General features: G+C 48.5%; 1 protein-coding gene across 3 annotated transcripts in view; it reads right to left on the minus strand.

The window, feature by feature from the left end:
- MTMR14 (myotubularin related protein 14) overlaps positions 1-20,089 on the minus strand; it is a 31,451-nt gene that overhangs the window by 3,704 nt on the left and 7,658 nt on the right. For 2 of the 3 annotated variants that reach the window (XM_038148972.1, XM_038148971.1), the window contains exons 7-17: positions 19,609-19,682; positions 16,789-16,859; positions 16,124-16,198; positions 13,740-13,806; positions 12,676-12,761; positions 12,373-12,449; positions 12,092-12,128; positions 10,548-10,618; positions 9,896-9,945; positions 9,550-9,688; positions 6,663-6,839 (exon numbers count right to left, since the gene is read on the minus strand). In XM_038148972.1, the coding sequence (XP_038004900.1) occupies positions 6,663-6,839; positions 9,550-9,688; positions 9,896-9,945; positions 10,548-10,618; positions 12,092-12,128; positions 12,373-12,449; positions 12,676-12,761; positions 13,740-13,806; positions 16,124-16,198; positions 16,789-16,859; positions 19,609-19,682 (924 nt within the window). Of the gene's footprint in view, positions 1-6; positions 6,216-6,662; positions 6,840-9,549; positions 9,689-9,895; positions 9,946-10,547; positions 10,619-12,091; positions 12,129-12,372; positions 12,450-12,675; positions 12,762-13,739; positions 13,807-16,123; positions 16,199-16,788; positions 16,860-19,608; positions 19,683-20,089 lie in introns of those variants that run through there. The other variant, XM_038148973.1, reaches the window with a different exon arrangement.

The raw sequence follows: 20,089 nt of genomic DNA on the forward strand, positions 1-20,089 counted from the left end.
CTGGGGCAGAGAGAGAGGGAGACGGCGCCATCAGTCAGATCATTCAGCCACAAGCTTTGCACTGCTGCTGCTGCCAGGGACCTGCCGGGCGGGCGGCCAGCAGCGCCCGTGCCAGCACCGCTGACACACAGGGACCAGGGCGCAACATGCAGCTCGAGCTGGGCCCCAGACCAAGCCCTTCCTTTGAAAGTGAAGGGAGAGCCAAGCTGGTTGGGGCCAACAAAGCAGAGGGAGCACACCAGGAGCTGGACAGGAGAGAGCCAGCATGAAGCAGATGGCCATGCAGAACTGAGAAACCCATTAGTGAGAGATGGAACAGCACATCCTGCCCTGAGTCCTTCACAGATGTGAAAGCTGTGCTGTATAAGGAACATGCCCTTGTTGCTTGTTGTAGCTGTTAGCACATCCCAGGGCAGCAGGGCAAATCAAGGTTGTGACTTGGTTAGTGCTGGAAAAGACTTACAGATCATTGTCCCGACAGCAGTTAGAAAGCAGATCACTCCTGAGCCATTACCACCAGATCTGAACAGAGCCAAGGCTCAAGGCATACCCAGGACACTTATCCCCAGCACCTGAACATCTCTTCACTTCTGTATTAAATGAAGGGCTGTGCCAGAAAGCAGGTGACAAAACATCTTCAGGACAGGCTAAATAGCCAAGGAAGGATAATTGTTTGATGTATGCAATCCCCCACCAGGAAAGAAAGAAGCATGAAACACCGCAAGTGAATCTGAGGAGTCCCTCCAAAATCTCAGAGAAGAGGGCACAATCACTTGAGACAAACCCAGAGCTCTTGGCTTCCAAGGGAGCAAGCAATTATTAAGCCTTGCTGCACAGCAGAGTGTACATAGCTGGAAGCACAGCCTGTGGCAGAGCTGCTCAATTACACACTACCAAGATCTTCTGGATAATTTATCTGAGTTCTGCTGGGCAGAGAGCAGTGCTCCAGCTCTGCTGGGCCAGGTACTTGCACGCTGTCTTCACAGCTAAGAATAGCAGTGGCGCACTGCAGCTGCTCCCCAAGGGACCGAGAGAACAGCCACAAAGACAGGCTCTCCCACAGCAAGAAGGACCTGAGCTAGACTGGAAAGCAAGAGTGGGAAGAGATGCACAGCAGGAAACCTATTTGCAATCTCGATCTAATTCCAGGCCTGCCATTTAATTAGTCTGATCAATACAGCCAAGTTTGAGCAGTGTGAAATGTCCTGAGCTGGCTGTACAAGCACGGAAAGGGAGTCACACAATTCCCTGCATGTCAGCTTCCCACCATGGCTGCAAGCTCAGGCTCTGAAAGGACATGACAGCAGAAACGAGGGAGAGCAGAGCTTCACCTGTCTCACACAGAGCTTGTTCTTTGGCTGCCCAATGAACTGAGGAGTGAGGGTCAGAGTATTGGGACAACCCTGTATTGCAAAATGGTGCTTTTCCTGGGGTGCATAATGCCAGAGTAAGAATGAGGGCACTTCACTGAAAGCAAAAGCAAAGCATATACTGTTAGAAAGACCTTCAGGAGATCAGACAGGGATAACCTTCACTGGAAAGCAAGGAATTTGTAAGGGAAGGGGAGCTGCTGTTCAGCAACATCTACTTCTCCCCACGCCTTTGGAAGATAAAGTGGAGGGAGTCAGTGTGAAGGAGAGCAGGCAGAGTGTTTGGGTCCACAGCACTGTGCCATGATGGAATCACAGTGGGAACAGTGCAGGATGCCAGGGAGAAGCATGGAGGAATGCTGCTTCAGTGCAGAGTGAAGAGGAAGATGTCACCTCCCTGAGAGCACAGCACAGCCAGACAGGAAAAACAGGAGTGTCACACATGATGACACTAAATTGAGCTAAAGGAGTAAAGAGATCTGTAGGCAATAGGCTTGGGCTGAAAGTAGGCAGAGACAGGATTCTGCCCAGAAAAAGTAATGAGCTGCTGAACAGAGGACAGGTTTGTGGCCAGACAGAAACAAAGGTTTTGGAGAGGTCAAGCATGAATGGCAGAGGAGGGCCGGGACTACAGCAGGATCTCGGGAGAGAACAGAGTTCTGCAGCTCTTGCAAAGGGACAGAAGTATCTGGAGCCTACTCAGGAGACTCTGCCCACATGGTAAGCCATGATCCACGGCAGCAGGGACAACAAAAATCTCCCTCTGCCCAATATCATCAACCACACCAGTCAGGTAAGTCTGTGCTAAAGAAGGTGAACGGAAAATTGTTTTTTGCTTGGGGTGTGTAGCCCCAGTTTCCAGCTGCTGGTCACCTTCCACGGTTGTCAGCTAAGATTAAACTGATCTTACACCACCTCTTAGAAGTGAATCAAGTCATGTTTTGAATTCTGCCATGGACAGGCTGATAAAAGCACAGTGTATCTCCTGCAAGACTGACTTGGTGACTCTCTAGTCCTCCAGCCCTTCCTGGGGTCCCCAACCCTGTCAAGCAGCTGTGCAGACTTAGTAAGGTTTCAGCTAATGCAACAACACCAGGGTCTAAGAGTTCAAGGCAGTCAATTCTGTGTCTTGCCTCCAGGCAGCAGAACAAACACTTGTCGATTCACTGAATAAACTGATTGACTCTGTAATGAGTCTAAGTAATTTCTTTCCTGGCCCAGAGATTTGAGCCTGGCCAGCAGAGGTAAGATACTGTGGCAGACCTTCCCCTCTATCCCCAAAGCCTTCTCAAGGGAGGCTCCTGAGGAAATGTCACAATCAATAAGCATCTTGAACAGCCTCAAGAGACAGCAGGGGCTAAGCCTGGGAAGACACATCATGGGAAATTTTGTGTTCTCACTGCAATGGCAGCAGAGCTTCTTAAAAGTTGAGCTTGGCTTGAGACCAAGACTAGATGTCTGGGGTGACTGCACCCCAATGCAATCCAGTCAGCACTAGAGGTGAAAGTTTTCCTGTGATCTCTACCCTGAATATTTCTTGTAAAGTCTTACTGCAGATCCCAAAAGAGCTTCAGGCCCTTGGAACAAGCTGGAACTGCCAGGACACCAGAACCAGTTCCCAAGTCTTTAAGAACAGCATGCCTGCAATACATGACAGCCATGCCAGAGGCTGGCTAGGAGTGAGGGCAGCACAGAGTTTCGGGAAGCAGCCGGACAACAGCAGCAGAGCTGACATGGTTACAGGAGATGAGATACAGCCAATCTTCAAGTTGCTGTCTCTGCCACAGACATCTAATGGCAGACAGAAAAAGAATCAAAGTGAGCTTCACACACCCACCTCTTCAGGTCCACGAGTGGGAAGAAACTCCCTCAAAAGTGCAAGATTAACTAAATTAGATTAGCAAAACAGAGATCAGCTGCAAGCTGTTCCTTCACACAAGAAGGGACCTCTCGCAGGCCATAAACTGGCAGCTCCTAACCTGGAATGGTTCCTTTTAATTAGGTCAGTGCTTTCCAAGCAACATGCTGCACAAGACAGTATTTCAGAGCACATGGACACTCACTTGCCTGCCAGAGAAAAGGTAATACTGGAGGCAGAGCAACAGTCAGGGATCCTTCCCTTTCTTAATACGTAACTGAGATGAGTGCCAAGTGCCAACAGCTAGGCTCCATCCTGCCCCGTGCTGCTCCTGCTCACCTGACGTATTTCCACACACCTAGGACTATTTGGGAAGCAGCTCACTTGCCAGCATATGCTCTTGCCTCAAACTGAAGCATTAAGTAGGTTCTGTATGTACAGGCAGACCGTGGCAACCTGGAGTAAAGGGCAACCCTTCCCACCTTTGCGTGGGAAATATTGGCAAGGAGTATGGCACCCTGCCAAGCACTGCAAATCCTGGCTGAATCCCAGGCAGTTATCTACAGGCTGGGACAGTGCCCGAGCAGCCTGTTCTCTGTGAGCACCATTTCTGATTGCAGCACACAGTCATGTGCCAGCCAGCAAGCCCATTTCGTGGCATGGTCATGCAGTAATTCCAGAAAACATTCCTGTAAACAATTCCTCTCCTGCTGTGGTCACTACCCCAAGCTGTCACACTGCATATACACCTTCCGAGTGAGGTCGCTGTAAGGAGCAAGACACAAAGTGCACACACACTCTTCTCACTACCAACAAAACACCCGAAGCCAAGGGGCAGCAGCTTCTCTGTCCTACTCTGCTCCCTCCAGACCCACAGCTCAGCCATCTGCAGCCCTTAAGTAAGGGAGTTCTCTGTGACTGCTGGTCAAAGCAGATCTTCTGCAATTTAACTCCTCCAGATCATAGTACTTTGGGTTTTGTTTAATTGACTTAGCAAAAGCACTTTTAACCAAAGATTATCCAGCTGCTAATCCACATTAGTGCTATGTAGACACATGCTAAATCCCTGACACAGATACAGAATTTTTCTGCAGTGTCATGGGACGCTGAGACTGCTGGTGTCAAATGCAAATACAGGAAAAGGTTTGCAAACTGCAACCTCATTGCATGCAGGGGGTTCAATCTGAGGCACACTGACTGCCATACTCAGAGCTCTCTGTAGAACAAGCAGCACCTTGTTCTACTCTGCAAATAGTCTATGCAATATCTTCCTCTGTGTTTGTCTTCTGCAAATGTAATCTCACCATCATGTTGAAATAAGCTAGAAAGGCTGATAGGAATTGCCTTTGTACTGCTGTGCCTAACAAGAACCATCCTGGAATTTACCCAGGACCTCTGGATCAGAGCAAGATTCACAAGATGGGCTGGTAATGTGACAGCAGCAGCCTGTTGACATTGCCTGGCCAGGAGAGGGGCTTGGCTCCTAATGTCTGACTGGGCATTTGTGACCCCTTCTTTTAGGACAGTCCAGTTCCCCCCTCCCAGGCCATGCTCATGTCTCCTGCTGACTTGCCTTTCGGTTCCCTCCAGAGCTCCCCTGCCTGCCAGCACCTGGACTGGGCTGTGACCTGAACTACCTGAAGAATACCTGCTGGCATTTTACAAGCAACCATTTTAACCACTGCAGCAGAAGTTGAGGAAAGTGTTTTGTTGCTATGGCCACAGAGAGGATTAGGAAGTCAAGTACAGTGGTTTCTCCATCTCAAGAGCCTTGGGTGTTGACCTGCCAGCAGCAGCACAGGAATAAAGGTATTTTTGGCATCCTGATCAGTCTCTGTGCTCCTGCTTTTCCATCTTAGTACCACAATTTTTCAAGAGGCAAAGAGACAGAATTCACCTCTTCCTTCCATCACAGTCCTCCAGCCAAAATGGGACCCATTGTTTCCTTCAGGGTAGAAACTGGTGGCTGAAGGTACTGTGTTATCTACCAGACCAATTCAGACTACCACAGCTGAAGCAGGGAGACCAAAGGCCAAATGGAATGACACAACCTCTTTCAGGAGAAAATGTACCATGCTTGGAACCCAAAAACTGCAACCCATGACAGTGTCTGATAAGGCAACCCTAACCCTAACCCTCACCATGGTGCTCTTCCAGCCACTCCTGTTTCTCCTCTTTGCTCTTGCAGAGCAGTCTGGCTGAAGCATTACAAAGTGCTTCTTCCTGAGCACTGCTGCAAGCTTGCTGCCAGCAAGCACTGAACAGCCTTGGGAATGGCATGGGACCACACACAGGAACTGTGGCACTACCATTGTGAACAAAGCAGCTCCCAAGACAAGCTGTTTTCTTTCCAGTATTTTCTTCTCTTCTTGGGAAATTCTTTCCATCTTACAGAAAATGCAGAGGTGGGCCCCAGCAACAATTCAAACCCCTCCTATTGATATCTTTCCCTGTGGAGAACAGTTACCCTCATTTATGAAAACTGCCAGACACTGGGGTTTTTCTCTGGAATCGTGAGACACTTGTTAAGAAAGTCTTATAAATTTTCAATGCTTTACTTGTTTGTAATTTTATTTTCCATATGATGAAAGAGTACTCAGATTTGGCTGGTGGCTGATTCAGAATCACTACAAGAAGACTCATCAGAAAACCTGCAGAAGTGACATGAGCATATGACACTGTTAACAGCAACCTCTTATCTCAGAGTCCCTTTATTCCATGTTGGCCTAAACACACAATGTTTGCTCCTCAGGCTCTGTTCTTTCTTCCCTAGGCCAGCTCATGGCTCGACGCTGCCCTATCACAGTGTCAGACTCCAGAAGGGTGCCTTTGTTATGGTGTGAGATTAGGCTCAGGTCCAGGGTCCCCATTCCCCAGCAGGAACACTCAGCCTTCAGGGCAGAATCCTTTGTGCTGGCACAGTGCTCGAAGCTTGCTCCCAGCAAATTCCTACCTCTGCTTGCCACCAGCACCCAGTTTTTTCCAACCTGCGTCATCAGGAGGGTCAGTAGGTGAAAAGGGGGAGAGGACAGATGCAGAGTGAGGTCTGCTTGGTTTGACAAGCTTCCTTCCCCAAATACCACAGCCATTTCAAGCCCTGGTGGATGTGTTAGACAGAGAAAGTGCTGTGAGCTGCAAGCATGCAGGATGCAGAGATGCCAGAGCTCAGAGTTGAGGCATGCGCTGAGGACAGGCATACGACAGCTGGCTGTTATCAGCACAGCTCCTTGCTCCTCTAGGGGCTCAGGCAGGAGCGTCTGTGTTCAATGGCCAGCACTTCAGATAAGGTCAGACTAGAGAGGAACGGGCCTCCCGAGGTTTGTCTGTAGACACAAACACAGGTGCTCCTGTGTTTCCAGAGCCACACAAGTGCAGCCCTGCACTCCCTTTACCAGACACTCATTTTGCTGAGAAATGCCCTGCTCCCACCTCACCTGGATCTGGGCACTTCTAGTGGGCTGCTTCCAATCCTCAGGAAGTTATCAGAATGGGTTGATGAGGAGGAGCTGGAGGACTTGACTTCAACCATCCCTGTGGAAGGCAGCCTGTCTTCAGACTGCTGTGCTCTGCTCCAGAGCACGGCTTGCGGTGACGATGCACAGCTCTTCCTCCTGAAGGACAGAGGATGTGGGTGAAAAAGCAAAAAGCTGACTTTTCTATGTACTCCAACTAGGAAGCCTTTCCACCACGGGCTGGAGTTTAGCCCAGCAGCTACGAGCTCTTGTTTCCACTGAACCCGCCCTCCTCCCTCCCAAGGAACCATGAGTCACGGTAAAAGCCCAGCGAGGGGGTACACTGAGCTCAACCCATCTTAGCCCACTCTTTTATAGATCACCGTCCACGTGACCTGGAAATCAGAGACGGGAGAATGCATCAGCCCACACACACAGAGCGACTGCTTTGTTTAGTCTAGCAGCAAAAATGCCTTGAGCAAGGGGCCTCCCAGCGGGGAAAGACCATTTCAATCTGCTCCAGCTCCACGGTGCGTAGCAGCCCAGGTGGGCGTTCGTGCGCACCGAGAGCGACAGGGACGCACCACCAGTGTTATTTTCCCTTTCAGCAATTTGGGCACCACTGACCACACTTCTGACCATGTGCTTACAGCTGACAGCCACTCCAGATGTAGGTACACTTCAGTTCTCTGTCTATGCTGACAGCCCAAACTGCTCTGGCTTCTTTCCTAGCCAGCACATTCAGACTCAGCCATGATTCACTGTCCATTGCTGCATCAGGCCTTAGCTCACAGTACCATCCTACTACATGCCAAACAAGTACACATCTGGGACTAATTCATATCACTGCTCCACGTTCAGAATATTTTCCTTCTTACAGTTGTTTGGTTTTGGTTTTTTTTTTCCCTGGAAGAGTCCCAAGAATTTCTCCCCTTCCAAGACCACACTGAATGGGACAAAGACTCCCTATGTACAAAAGTAAAAAAGAAAAATTCCTAAAGCAAATAAACTCTACGGGAACTCTTCCTAAAACACGGAAGGGGATCTCAGCTTTGAGATCTCAAGCACTGTCAGCAAGTGCAGCTAAAGACAGGCTCATTGTACAGTGGAAAGTGCGATATCCTCCCTTCATTTCTTGAAGGGTGTCCACCCTCAAACATCACACCACAGCCTCTCCTAAGCTTTATTCATCTCATGTTATCATAGCTGCCAACATCTCCAAGTACAGCCTGCAGAAACAGGTCTGAACAGCTAAAAATCAAATGCCTCTCCCTGCACAGAGCCTGTGAGGCCACCTGTTTTCAGGGCAACACAACTAAGTACATCCCCCCATGCTATGCAGAGCACAGCTCAGCCAGCTTGCAGCCCTATGTATTCTCCAGACTACAGAGCCACAGCAGCCTGCAGTAAAACACCCATGACAAGTCTTTTACTGAGCACTCATGGCAAGGCTCACAACCTTCCCTTTTCCCAAGCTCGTGCCCCCCAGCATGGCCCAAACCATCCCTGCAGAGCAGCTGCTGGCCTCAACGCAGCCTGAGGTCTCCCACAGAAATAAAAGCAACCCAGAGTTAGGAAGCACATTGCAAAATCAAGCCCTGATCCACACAAGTGCAGCTGTCTCCTCCAGCATGCTCTGGTCACTTCACATCTTGTAAAAGCACACACAGGTTCTGTGCAGCAGAATCGAGTCTGTATGTCCTGAGCACTCAGAGCAACACAAATGCTTCCAGATCACTACCCTGCAGCCCTGCAAGTGGAAAGTTGTTCTCTACTTGATGCAGTCACTTTGGTGTTGATAGGTGGGCTCTGTGTGTTAAGAGGAATCTGTGTTGCTCACTTGGCAAAAGAGTTTGGGACACTCCATCTCCATTTTGTGATTCTGCAGGGATATTCTCCTTTCCCTTCTCAGCACTTTAGACTGAATATACAATGTGCTTTAGAAAGGCTGCTGCCACGAGCATGGCTGCAAGCTCAGTCCCAGAGGACTTCAAATGCCTCCAGCACAACCCAGATTTAATTTAAAATAATTGCAATATAAAATAGCATCTTCACATGTGCTGAGGGAGAGGAGAGAAAAATTAAACTGAGAGGGGCAACCCTACAGCAAGGCTCTGAAATCCCCAAACAGCACCAGAAACTCCACAAGCAAGTCCAAAACCTGTCCCAGTGCAGCAGAGTTGCCAGACACCTTCCCCTCTTCCAGACAGCCACTTGCATCCCCAGGCAAGTCCTATGTGACCCTCTATCAAGAGGCAGTACTGAAAATTCTGTATTCTCCCCTGGAAATGCCTCTAAGTAGTGCTGCAGGCTGGAACCTGCTTTCAGCTCACACGCCTCATGCTGGCAGAGGGGCTAACATTTAGAGGGAATTCTCGGCCACCCAGCCCAGCTCCCACTAACTGCAGACACTCCCTGTGTATGATGTCTTTCCTAAACTCTGATTAAGCTTCATTTTAGGGCAGCTAAACCATCTCCACTTTTCCCTGGGGAGGCTACTGTGAAATGTAATTTTTCTGGTAGTTTGGAACAATCTTTTAAAAGTAATGAAATCCTTTGTGGGTGAATTTTAACAGTGAAACTGGTGAAAATGAAACAAATGTGCTTTACTCTCATCTATGCACAAACTTTGGAGCATCCCTGCAGAACCCTGACAGCCTTTTCATGTGGGGTGGCCTCCAACTTTTGATGCAGAAGCTCTGGAGTACAAATTGCAGCAAAGCTTCTGACAGCCAAATTCCTCTCCCCACTGTAAGGAATCCATGCTACAAAGAGCAAACCTGGAGGGCAAGACACTTCAGAAATATTTTTTCCATTAGGCCCAGAGCCAGCCCCTTTTGTTCAGCCCACCAAGTGATTTTCTCCTCACCATGCTGCTTGAGCCTGTGCTCCTGCTGGCATCAGCTCCACTGCTTCATAGGTAAAGCTCCCAGCTGCTCCAGGGGAACTTTCCATGCCCAGGGAGAAGTCACTGCTCAGGCTAGTGGTGCTGCCTCGGTCTTTCTGCTCTAGAGAAAAGAAAACAGAGCTACCTGAAGACCAGCTTGGTTTCACTCACTTTCTCTCCCTTGCAGCAATACACTTCCCCATGCCCTGTGTTCTTGCAAGGCCCCACAGGCAGCACACCCATCTGGGGTCATCCTGAAGCTGGGAACCCAAGTCCAGAAGCAATGAACCATTAGCAGCACCCAGGGGCACTGATGCCTGACACTCACTGAGCATGCAGATCTCTTCCAGGGTGAAGCCAGGTGGCAAACTCTTCCTTCTGGGGAAGGAAAGACAAAGTTACCTCAGGCACACTCCAGGTCTGTCACACACAGCAGATCAGAGTAGTGGGGAATTAGCTGTGCAGGGGCAGAGGGGAGAGCATGGGCCAGTGTGCACAGTCTGACTCCTAACAGTCCCAGCCCAAACTCCCTATGCTTTGAGAAGGTGGCAACAGGCAACACTGCACATGATGTGCTTATTCAGAGCATCCAGGGTGGGCTTTGCTTCTTTCTGTCCTTCCTGAAACAAGAAGGTTTCATGCTGGGCAGTCCATTACAAACCAGCCACCGCTCTGTGCCCACCAGTGCCTGACGGAGGTTGCTGTGCAGCCTGCTTGAGCCAGAGCACACAGCTCTGGGCTCAGCCGTGCTAAAGCAGCCACGGACAGTCATTAAGCAGAGAGCACATTTCAGCATGGACAGTTTTTCAGAGCACAACGTGGCATCTCACAAGCCTCGGCCCCGTTTTGCAGCCTTCAGAGTGCAGAATAAATTAAAGAAAACTGGGCCAGGACACCAGGGCTTCCATCTCCCCAAAGAAGCAGCACTAACAAGCTCCCTGGCTCTGTAGCCCATGCAGCAGCAAGCACAGGCTCCTTACCTCTGTGACTTCAGAGCAGAGAACTCCTCAGAGGTGATGTGCTTCAGAAAATTGAAGCAGAAAAAGAAAATCTGAGCAAAGGAAAGAGAAGAGCGGTTCAGGAATGAACCCGAGGCTCCATGCAGCCTCTTATCTTGATGAGGAGGTGCTGGCAGGAAGGAGATAGCAAAAAATCTGCAGCTACCAGCCTCCAGTGTGCCACGGGCTGCCACCATCCCATCCTGGGCCTTCTCTTCCATGTAAACTGCCCCTCTGCTCCCTGCCACGGGGAGGCCCAGAAAGGAAGGGGAACAAGAAGTCTCCTTATCAATGCCTTGCACACATGCTGCAAGCCCACGGCAGGTACTCATGCCATCAGTGCAGAATGAACAGAGATGGCAGCAACTGCTTATACACCCAGGTGAGCAGCAAACCCAGCAGGACTTGGATGGTTAGAGCCACATGCTCCACCTCAGCAGCAGACCAGTACCACCTCTGGAAGCATGAGGTACCCACAGCATTTGTGGCCCCAAGCTCGTGCCCTGCCACATCCCAGTCTGCTCTGTATCACTCACCCCACTGTGCCTCTGCCACCTCACCCACCCGTGCAGAGCTGTGCCCTTCTCCTGGGAGAAGTGGGGAGCAGGGAGTGCCAGAGGCAGCCAGGCACCCCCTCTCCTGCTGCAGCTACTGACTCCACCCATGACCATGCAGGCACCAGAGCACAGCTCTCAGGCTTGAGCCAGCAGAACTCCAGGAAAGGAGTAGGAATGAATAGAAGGAATGATACTGACTCTTTCAGGGGATTCTGTACCCCTGAAAGATGGAAAATAGGCCAGGGTCGTGTCTCTGCTGTTTGAAGGCAGAAGATTCCCTAGTAAGGTGAGAGTTCGAGGAGTAGGGGAATAGCAACAGGGTTAGACACACACCCCACCTCTTTTCTATTCAGAAATGATAGTGCACTATACTGCAACTATAGTCAGAGCAATCTTTCCTTGTTGTTCCACAGTGAAAGATTTTGAAGAGAATTACTTCAAGTAATTTTAAGTGTGTCCCAGACCCATGTGTGCACCCACAGACACATCCCACCAAACTCACACACCGGAATCAGCACAAGCTGCTCCATGAGCCTGTGATGACATGCAAGCCACAAGCAGCTGCAGCACCCAGGCAGGAGGGCTGGCACTCAGGACAAGCACACAAGACTATCCAGCTTTATTTTCAAGGAGTCACACACCTTAAGCATCCTTCTCACTGCTGAGCTGAACAGCAAGTCCTAGCACCCTCTGATGTGGGGCCTGAACACTAATGGCACAGGAGAGAAACTGGCAGGAGTGACACCCCCCAACAAAACTGTAGCCTGAGAGAGAAGTAACCCCACAACTTATGCATCACAAAGTGACACGGCAAGGCTCTTACCTCGTATTTCCAGCACCTGAACAATCTTTTTAGAGCCCAGCCACACCACTGATACTACCAGGAGCAGGCAGTGAATGCTGCTACCATAAACAGATATCCTGAGAACACAAAGCAGTGCTCAGCCACTGCTCCAGACCAACACTCACCTCTTCTCCTTTACTGAGTCGATCGACTAACATGTGCCTGGAGAGAGAGCAAGGGAAGCTCGGTCACATGCCAGAATCAGCAGAAGAGCACAAGCTGTCAAGAACAGCCAGATGCCTGAGCCCTCAGGTTAAAAAAAAAAGGCACCAGCCCTTCTTGTCCCAACTCATTGGGACCTGCTCAAACATCAAGCTTTGGCTGTGAACAGACATCAAAATGACCCCTGAAGGCTTCTCCCCTGTTGCACACGGAGGCACATGTGAGTAAAACTTATGATGCCTACCCAAAGAGAAACCAGTCATAGGCCACTGTCAGGTAGAGAATCTCAGATGGCTCCAGGGACGTGTGGATCAGCCCATCCTGCAAAGCAAACAAAGCCTTCAGGCAGCAGCCCTGAGGACTAGAACTTGGGAATTCATGATCTGCTGAAAACTGTCACAGCGATCCAGGGCACCCATCTTCCTCTACCTGCCTGTAACAGCATGTCTGAAGGAACATTAACAGCTCCACCACCACTGCCTAGTGACAGTCACTCACCCTCCAAGCAATCAACCCCAGAAACAGAGGAGGTCAGCCAGGTACTCACAGCCCATAAGGAGAGGCGCAATAAGGAGATGAAGAGGGGCGTTCGATCCCAGCCGGATATACAGTGCACCAGGAGCCCGCTGTCATCTGTTCCAGGGGTAGCAAGGAGAAGGAAAAAAAAGGATGTTGCAATGAAAGGAATGATTTCTTTATGGCAAATCTGTAGAGACAAGCTACTCTCTGTACCCACAGACCAGGCTCAAGAGCAGAGCTCAGCCAGAACATTCTGTCTTAAATACAGCAGCCAGCCAATTGCTCAGAGTGTCCTGGGCTGTCAGCAGCACCAGCTGATGTGCTGTCCTGGTCCTGACAGCTGCTCAGGACACAAAGTCATTAGGTATGAACATCACTTTACTACCCTGAACATACACCTACTCAGCTGTAACCCACTATCACAGTCTATTCCTACACTAGTCAGAAAACAGCTTCAACTGAACATTTTTTTCAGTCTCACTAACCTTCCTACTGCACATTGAGAGGCACACACAAAGCACAAATCCTGCACCCTGAAGAAAACCCGCAGTGTGGCCCAACAGCTACTGCAGATTATAGCTGGCCATGCTGTCAGAGCCAGCCGTGGCTCCATCCATCAGTGCTAGGTCACAGTGCCCAGAGGGAATGGGATGCCACACAGGGCAAGAGACACTCTTCAGAGTTGGAGTGTCCATGATGAAAGGGGGTGGAAGGGGGTCTTAAACAGGCACTAAATGAGATCCTGTGTTGGTGAGACAAAACACAGGTAACCAGCATAACTAGAGCAAGAGTCAAAAAGCAAAGACACAATGTTTCTTCTCTTCAGGTTTAAAGCAGTAAAACAACAGGCTAAGTTTTCAGATATTCCTTCATGTTCAGGAAGAAAGGGTTTTCAAGGAATCAGCAAGTCCCTCTCTAAGAGGGAAGCTCGAGTTCTGAGATGGTAGGACCATCACCTTGTTTTGAAGGGAGAGAATTAAAAGTGACTTCTGTACTGGGAGTTGATCCACAGTGGCACTAATACCATCAGCTGTTCTTTCAGGGACAGTGACTGCTCCAGTTACAGCGCTGGGAGCAAGGAGCTTGCCTTACCATCACTATTGATAATGGAGATCAGCAGCTTCAGGTAGTTCTGTGTCTGCTGTACGAGGTCCCAGCTCTGCAGAAAGAGGAATGTTGATGGTAAGGGTCTGCCCACAGCCAAAGGCTGCTCTGCAGTTCAGAGCTGCTCTATCCAGAACAGCAGCAAAGCAGAAATAACCACGTGGCTATTCCTCAAAGCGACAGACTTCCCCTTTGTATCAATCCCCCCATCCTCTGCAAAAGGCACCCTGGGACAAGATAACAGGTAGGCAAACAAAACAATAAAAGGCCATCTCTACTGTCTTCCTGGCTGGCAGAGGAGCTGCTTTGCCTGCAGCCCCAAAGCTGCAAGCAGCCCCTGCTCGGAGAGGCAGCAAACACCTGCAGAGCACTGACCCAGCTCTGCACACGTGCACTTTTCCAAGTGGCTGAGCCAAGTTCCAGCCACGTGTGCAATGCCAGCAGCACAATGGGATGCGCAGGCCAAGGCCAGCAGCCTGTTACCACAACCCAAGCACTTTGCTCAAAACTCTGTGGTCCTTGAAAATGTCCCCAGCTGGCTGCTGACCCTCACCCCCCCTCCAGACAGGCGCTGGATTTCTTCAGTAACTCCCAAATAGCAGCAGAACTTCAGAAGGGCTCTGAACTCAAGAGAACTCCAGTACTACAGGACATACAGGTGAAGAACATCAGAACAAGCCCAAGCTAGTCACTTGACCATCATGTCACAAGCAGATGCAGGGAATTTCAGAGGTTTGATTAGAATCAGGACTAGCTCAATGGAAGTAAGATAGAACTGGCAAGGAAAAAGCAGAGTGGGACACATTTCATTGCAGAAATGTTAGTGGTGCAAGGAACATGTGACCACAAGCAACAGAACCCTCGCTGTGTGCCTGCATGTGTGCACATCTGTGTGTAACCACACTGAAGACTAGTGTCAGACAAAGAACATATTGCTCAGCCATGAAGCCTGCAGAGCCACAAAACATTAGGGAAATGGGGAACACAGCCAGCCTGCAGCAGAAAAACAAATAATTACAAAATCTTTTATCTGCCCAATTCAATCCATCTTCTGCTTATTTTAGAAGGCATCATCCAATTATCCAGTCTGATCTCTCTATATCATGAAGGAGAAAGTTTTCTTCAGTTGCCCCACGTAAAGCCTGAGGCTTGCACTTGGCAACATCTTTGCCCAGAGAAGCATCTCAAACAGGGGTGACAGCTCATTAGTCCTTTAGCAGCATGTTCCAGCAGATTATCCTCAAAAGTAATATGCAAGACAGCTTTTCCTTATCTGAAGGCTTGATTTCAGATGCAGATATTGCTTCCTGTGCAGCTCTTCTTCCCCAGATTGAAGAGGGCTTTAGAATTACTATTTTCTCCCTAAAAATGTACTTACACATTAATCACCTTAGTGATTAGCTAAACAGACTGAGAACTTCAGTTTTGAGTGAAGCATGTTCTCCAGGCCTCAGATAAGTTCTGCATCTATTTATTACCCTCTTCAATTTTTAATATCCTTTTTAAATTACGGGCTGCTCAGTATTCTAGTGAACAAGTTTCCAGCCATACACAAGCTCTAGTTCTATTAGTTCTGCTTCAACTTTTCTGTGATTCCACTTATGCTGGCACTTAAACAGTATTTACATCACTGACAACAAACACTGGCCCAGCACAGGGAGCTCTGCTGGTTCTGTGGTGCTTCCAGCCACAGGGCACAATAACGTGACATGCTCCAGCACAGTCAATCCCCACAAAAACTGGTAGATCCACTGATGTGTGAAATTGAGCATACTAATCAGTGATACTCCCTGGTGTGAACAAAGGTAGACTCTGAAGCTTAAGCAAACTGAAGAGTTCAATTACTGTTTGTCATTCTGTCCATAGTATGGAGTGGAGACCTGCCATGGCCAGTTATGATTACCTGCTCCTCTCCCATAGGAAGGCACCTTGCACACCCATGAAGAAGGTGCCCAGTCCCTTGGCTCTGCCCACAGACAAGGCTGACCTCTCTCAAGACTTCCCACAGCCAAGGCAGTCTGCCCAGAGCAGGCTCATGTTGAGCTGAGACTGAGAACAGGTAATACTGCTTTCTGTTTCCTGTCTTGTTCCTTACCTTTGTTAGCAACCAATTTCCCTAATGGATTGCAAATTTCTGAAAGCTACAAAAAAAGGATTGACTTTACAGTCAGCTGCCTCGGGGCACAGCAAGCCACGGAGCTTTTGGGTACAGGATTTCCACTGCTGTTCTGAACTGTCAAGCAGCCTTGCCCCCACTGGGATGCTATGAAGTGAACCAGATTACAGCAATAGGAGCAAGTCAGATTTCAAACCTCTCCTGATCCTTCCTGAATACATCCCTGACCTCCCACAGAGACATCCACTTTGCTCACCTGGTACTCGCTCCAATCAATATTCAGAGATTGGGTCAGAGAGACTGGGATATTTAATGGAGCATCTACATAGTCCTGTAAAAAACCCAAACACAGTTGGTCAGAGAAAAGTCATGACTCAAAGGGAATGAGTTCCAGAAAAAAAACCAAGACAACAAATGCCAAATGGTGCATGAGAAGAAAACATCTCAGCAAAGCATCTTTGGATGCAAAATCCTGAAACCGTAAGAATAAACTCAAGACTCTTGGAAGGACTAATGGACCAGAGGAGCTTTTATGTGCTCCCAACAGTGAAAGCTGGGCATATTAGTCTCTGAATTTCTTAAAGACTGCCCCACTCAACCATCCCCTCAGCAGGAGACAAAATATGAAGAAAGAACTGAGAACCAAGGCTATCAGTAAGGTCAGAATTCAAAACTGGGAGCAACTAATACCTTCCATGAGACGTCAAGCACCCTAGACTTCAGGATAATGATTAATTTATTTTACATATGAATTTTACCATCAGTAATTTAGTACATTCCATATCTGTTTTGTTTGTCCTGTTGATTTCCTCCTTGTGATTAGAAATACGCACACGACATACAGACCAACACCGAGGGACTGGGAGGCATGACTTAAACCCAGTAAAACACACAGCTCTCCATTTTGTAACATCCATGTACCTGTTTCCAGTTAAATATGAGACCTTCAGCTGTATAATCCCGGTCTTTGTAGTCCTTAAAAAATTCACAGCCTGCAAGAAAAGGAGATAATGAACAACGATTCAGCTAACTGGTATCTAACAAGTGAAGTGCCTGTGGGACTAGGAGTGCTGGCAGCCCCAGGCTCCAGAAATCCAAACCAATCAAAACTGCTGCCTGTGGGAAGAGAAGAGCAGTAATCCTCAGTACACTGTGCAGTATGGCCTCCAGCAACAACAGCCCAGGGCACTCAGCAGTGCAGACACACAGCAAAGGGCAAACTCCAAATACAGCAAATGGGGAGCTTGAGGGACCCATTTAATTTTTTCCTGAACAAAAGGTTTCAGCAAGGAGCTATGTTTTGCAGGGCCTTGGACTTTTGCACAGATCTAAGGCACCAGCTTGACATGCTGAGTGAGAAGGAACCACCAAAAGAAGGCGTTGGCAGAGCCCCGGGGAAAGCCAACTTTCACAGGGCATCTGCTGCAGGGAACAAGAAAGGGCTCTGTCAGAGGTGCTTTGATTTCTCTCACATTTAAGTCTTCTCTTTTAAACATGGGATTTACCCCATGTGAAGGAAAGGGGTACATAACCACTTCCAAGCTGTCCCCCAAGCCCTCCCCTGCTGAAGTGTGTCCTCTGGCTCAGCTCTCCTCAAACAACTATTTGAAGTCTCTGCTGCGAGCCGCAGTCACTTAGTCACAGCTGAGCAGCATCATTAGCACTGCAGCTGCCTGCAGGCTACAGAAAACACCTCTGCCAGGGTGCTGTGCACACCTCAGCAGTGCCACAGTGCCCACACCACCCAGACACCCCCGTGAAAGGCACAGATATGGAGAGAGATTCCTACCCCACAAGTCACAAGTAATTTCACTGGAAAAAAAAAAGAAAAGAATCTGTGCAAGGATAGGACTAATACTCAAATATGCAGTCAGGACACAGTCTATCAGTTGAGATTACACTCAAATTAAACAATTACTTCATGCAAAGAATGGGGAATTATGGCATAAGTGTCGGCATCCACAAATACCAAAAGCTTCTACAGATACCCCATTTTAACTCAAGTCTTTCACACCAGACAGTCACTTGGTAAAATCTGTCTGGATGGCTGAGCCCAAAGAGTGGTGGTGAACAGAGTTAAATCCAGTTGCTATCTGGTCCCCAGGCTTTGTGGTGTTCCCTAGGGTTCAGTATTGGGGCCTGTTTAATATCTTTACTGATGATCTGGATGAGGGGATCAAGTGCACCCTCTGCAAGGAGTGGAGTCACCAGCCCTGGAGGTATTTAAAAGACAGGCAGATGTGGCACTCAAGGACATGGCTTAGTGGGGGACTGGGCAGCACTGAGTTAATGACTGGACTCAATGTTCCTAAAGCTCTTTTCCAACCACAACAATTCTATGACTCTGTTTGGATACTGCCTTGCTCACCTAAGGCAACAGGATCTCAGAATAACTTCAGAAACAAATTACAAAACAGAAATTCTTTCTGTGCAACCCTGGAAACATCAATAAGAATGTATCATGGCATTTGGCCAGTCACTAGAGGGGTTGCTGATCCTCAGATGTGTATGCCTTAGATTTAACAGAATGACAACATTCCCCCATGGACCAGCACTGCTGAAATCAGGCAACATCTGCAGGGAGCATTTGCAGTTTTATAAGGTTTATCTCTAGCGTGGTAGTGAAGAACTGCTAAAAGAAAGCAGCTGTCCCAGAGGGCAGAAGAGGAAGGACCATCACTGAATAATGTTGCTTGCCATATGCAGATCCCCATACAGAAACAACTCTGCAGCTTAACTCTATAGAATCCTTTCTTCATTCCTTACAGCCCTACAGAAGACCTGTGTACACAGTCTTTCTCATGTTCCAAGTCTGGTGATGTGTGCAGCAGAAACACATATCTGTGCTGTGTACTACAGAAACCAGTAATACTCTTATTTCTGTGCACTTTGGCAACCTGCATGGCAAACTCGATAGAAATCTTCACGCAGCTTCTCTGAATTGTCACTAATTTCTGTATAAAAGGAAATACACCTTTAAAAAAATCTTTAAGAGCAACAACTAGCAATCAAGGAAAAGTCTGGGTCTGGAGCATCCACCAGAGTTTTTCTGGTTTTGGTTTTTTCTCCCTTCCCTTTGTTTGTGCACTAGGGAGAAAGAAGAGAAAGAAGAGTCTGCAGACAGACCTGAGGCACAGCAGCCTCGCATCTGATCCTGTCGCCAAGCCTGACATCAGCAGGCAGCAGGAATATTCAGTGCATCTGCACGAGTGTGAGTGACCCAGCAGTGGTTGCTAGGCACAGGGATGGATATAGCCAGGGAGACAGGCTGCAAAGGGCTGCCTCTGTTTAACACTGCAGGCTCAGGTGAACCATCCTGCAAGCACTGAGGATTTCTTACAGTGGAACTCTGGAACACTAGACTAGAAATTACCCTTAAGAACTTAGTCTTTACATAACAAAGATATATATTTTGCATCAAGTAGTAGTTTAGCGTTGCAGAGATGTCAAAGGCTATCTTAACCAGCTCCACCTCTGGGACTTTTCCTCCGTGCTTGAATTAATAAGGACTGCTGAGAAATTATTTTGCCACCTCAAAGGGTGCCTAATGCTGACTCACTGCCAGAGCATCCAGGTTCATTGCACTGCTCTCAGTTAAAAGGAGTTTTTCTCCAGAAGGAACATAGGAAACATTCAGCAAGTCACGGTCATTTACATATACACACACAGAGTTATCTCCCAGTCCCCAGAAACAGACTGTCACCCGTTCCGTGTGAATCCCTCTGGACATCATTCCTGTACCTGGATACGGGATGGAGAGAAGTGTGAAATCAGCATAACGTTGAGCTTTGTCCACCTTCTCAGAAGACGTCACACTGCACAGGACAAGAGGAGACCAGCAGATATTTAGAGAGTGTTTTCTGCACAGACACCAGCACCCAAAAATCTATCTGTTGCATCTCCCTGGGCTATGACTTGACTCAGCTGCAAGTGGAGCAGAACTTACTCAACACATCCATATAAATAGGTACAGCCCAAAATCACTAAGGCTCTTCTCTAAGATAGTAGGAGAAACAGCTCCCTCTCTTCCTATGCACAGAGGGCTCTGTTGCTGTCTCCCTGCTGAACGGGTAACTGTCTCATTACTATAAACTCTACAGGAAAAAAGCCACTCAGACTGCAGAAGACAGATGAAAGCAGCTATGCTGCCCATTGATACAGTCTTCTGTGGCCTAAAACCTTGGGGTTTTCTTTACAGCATCAACTGACCTATCCTGCTGTA

Source organism: Motacilla alba, chromosome 12, assembly GCF_015832195.1.
Source record: "Motacilla alba alba isolate MOTALB_02 chromosome 12, Motacilla_alba_V1.0_pri, whole genome shotgun sequence".
In the NCBI taxonomy this organism is placed as follows: Eukaryota; Metazoa; Chordata; class Aves; order Passeriformes; family Motacillidae; genus Motacilla; species Motacilla alba.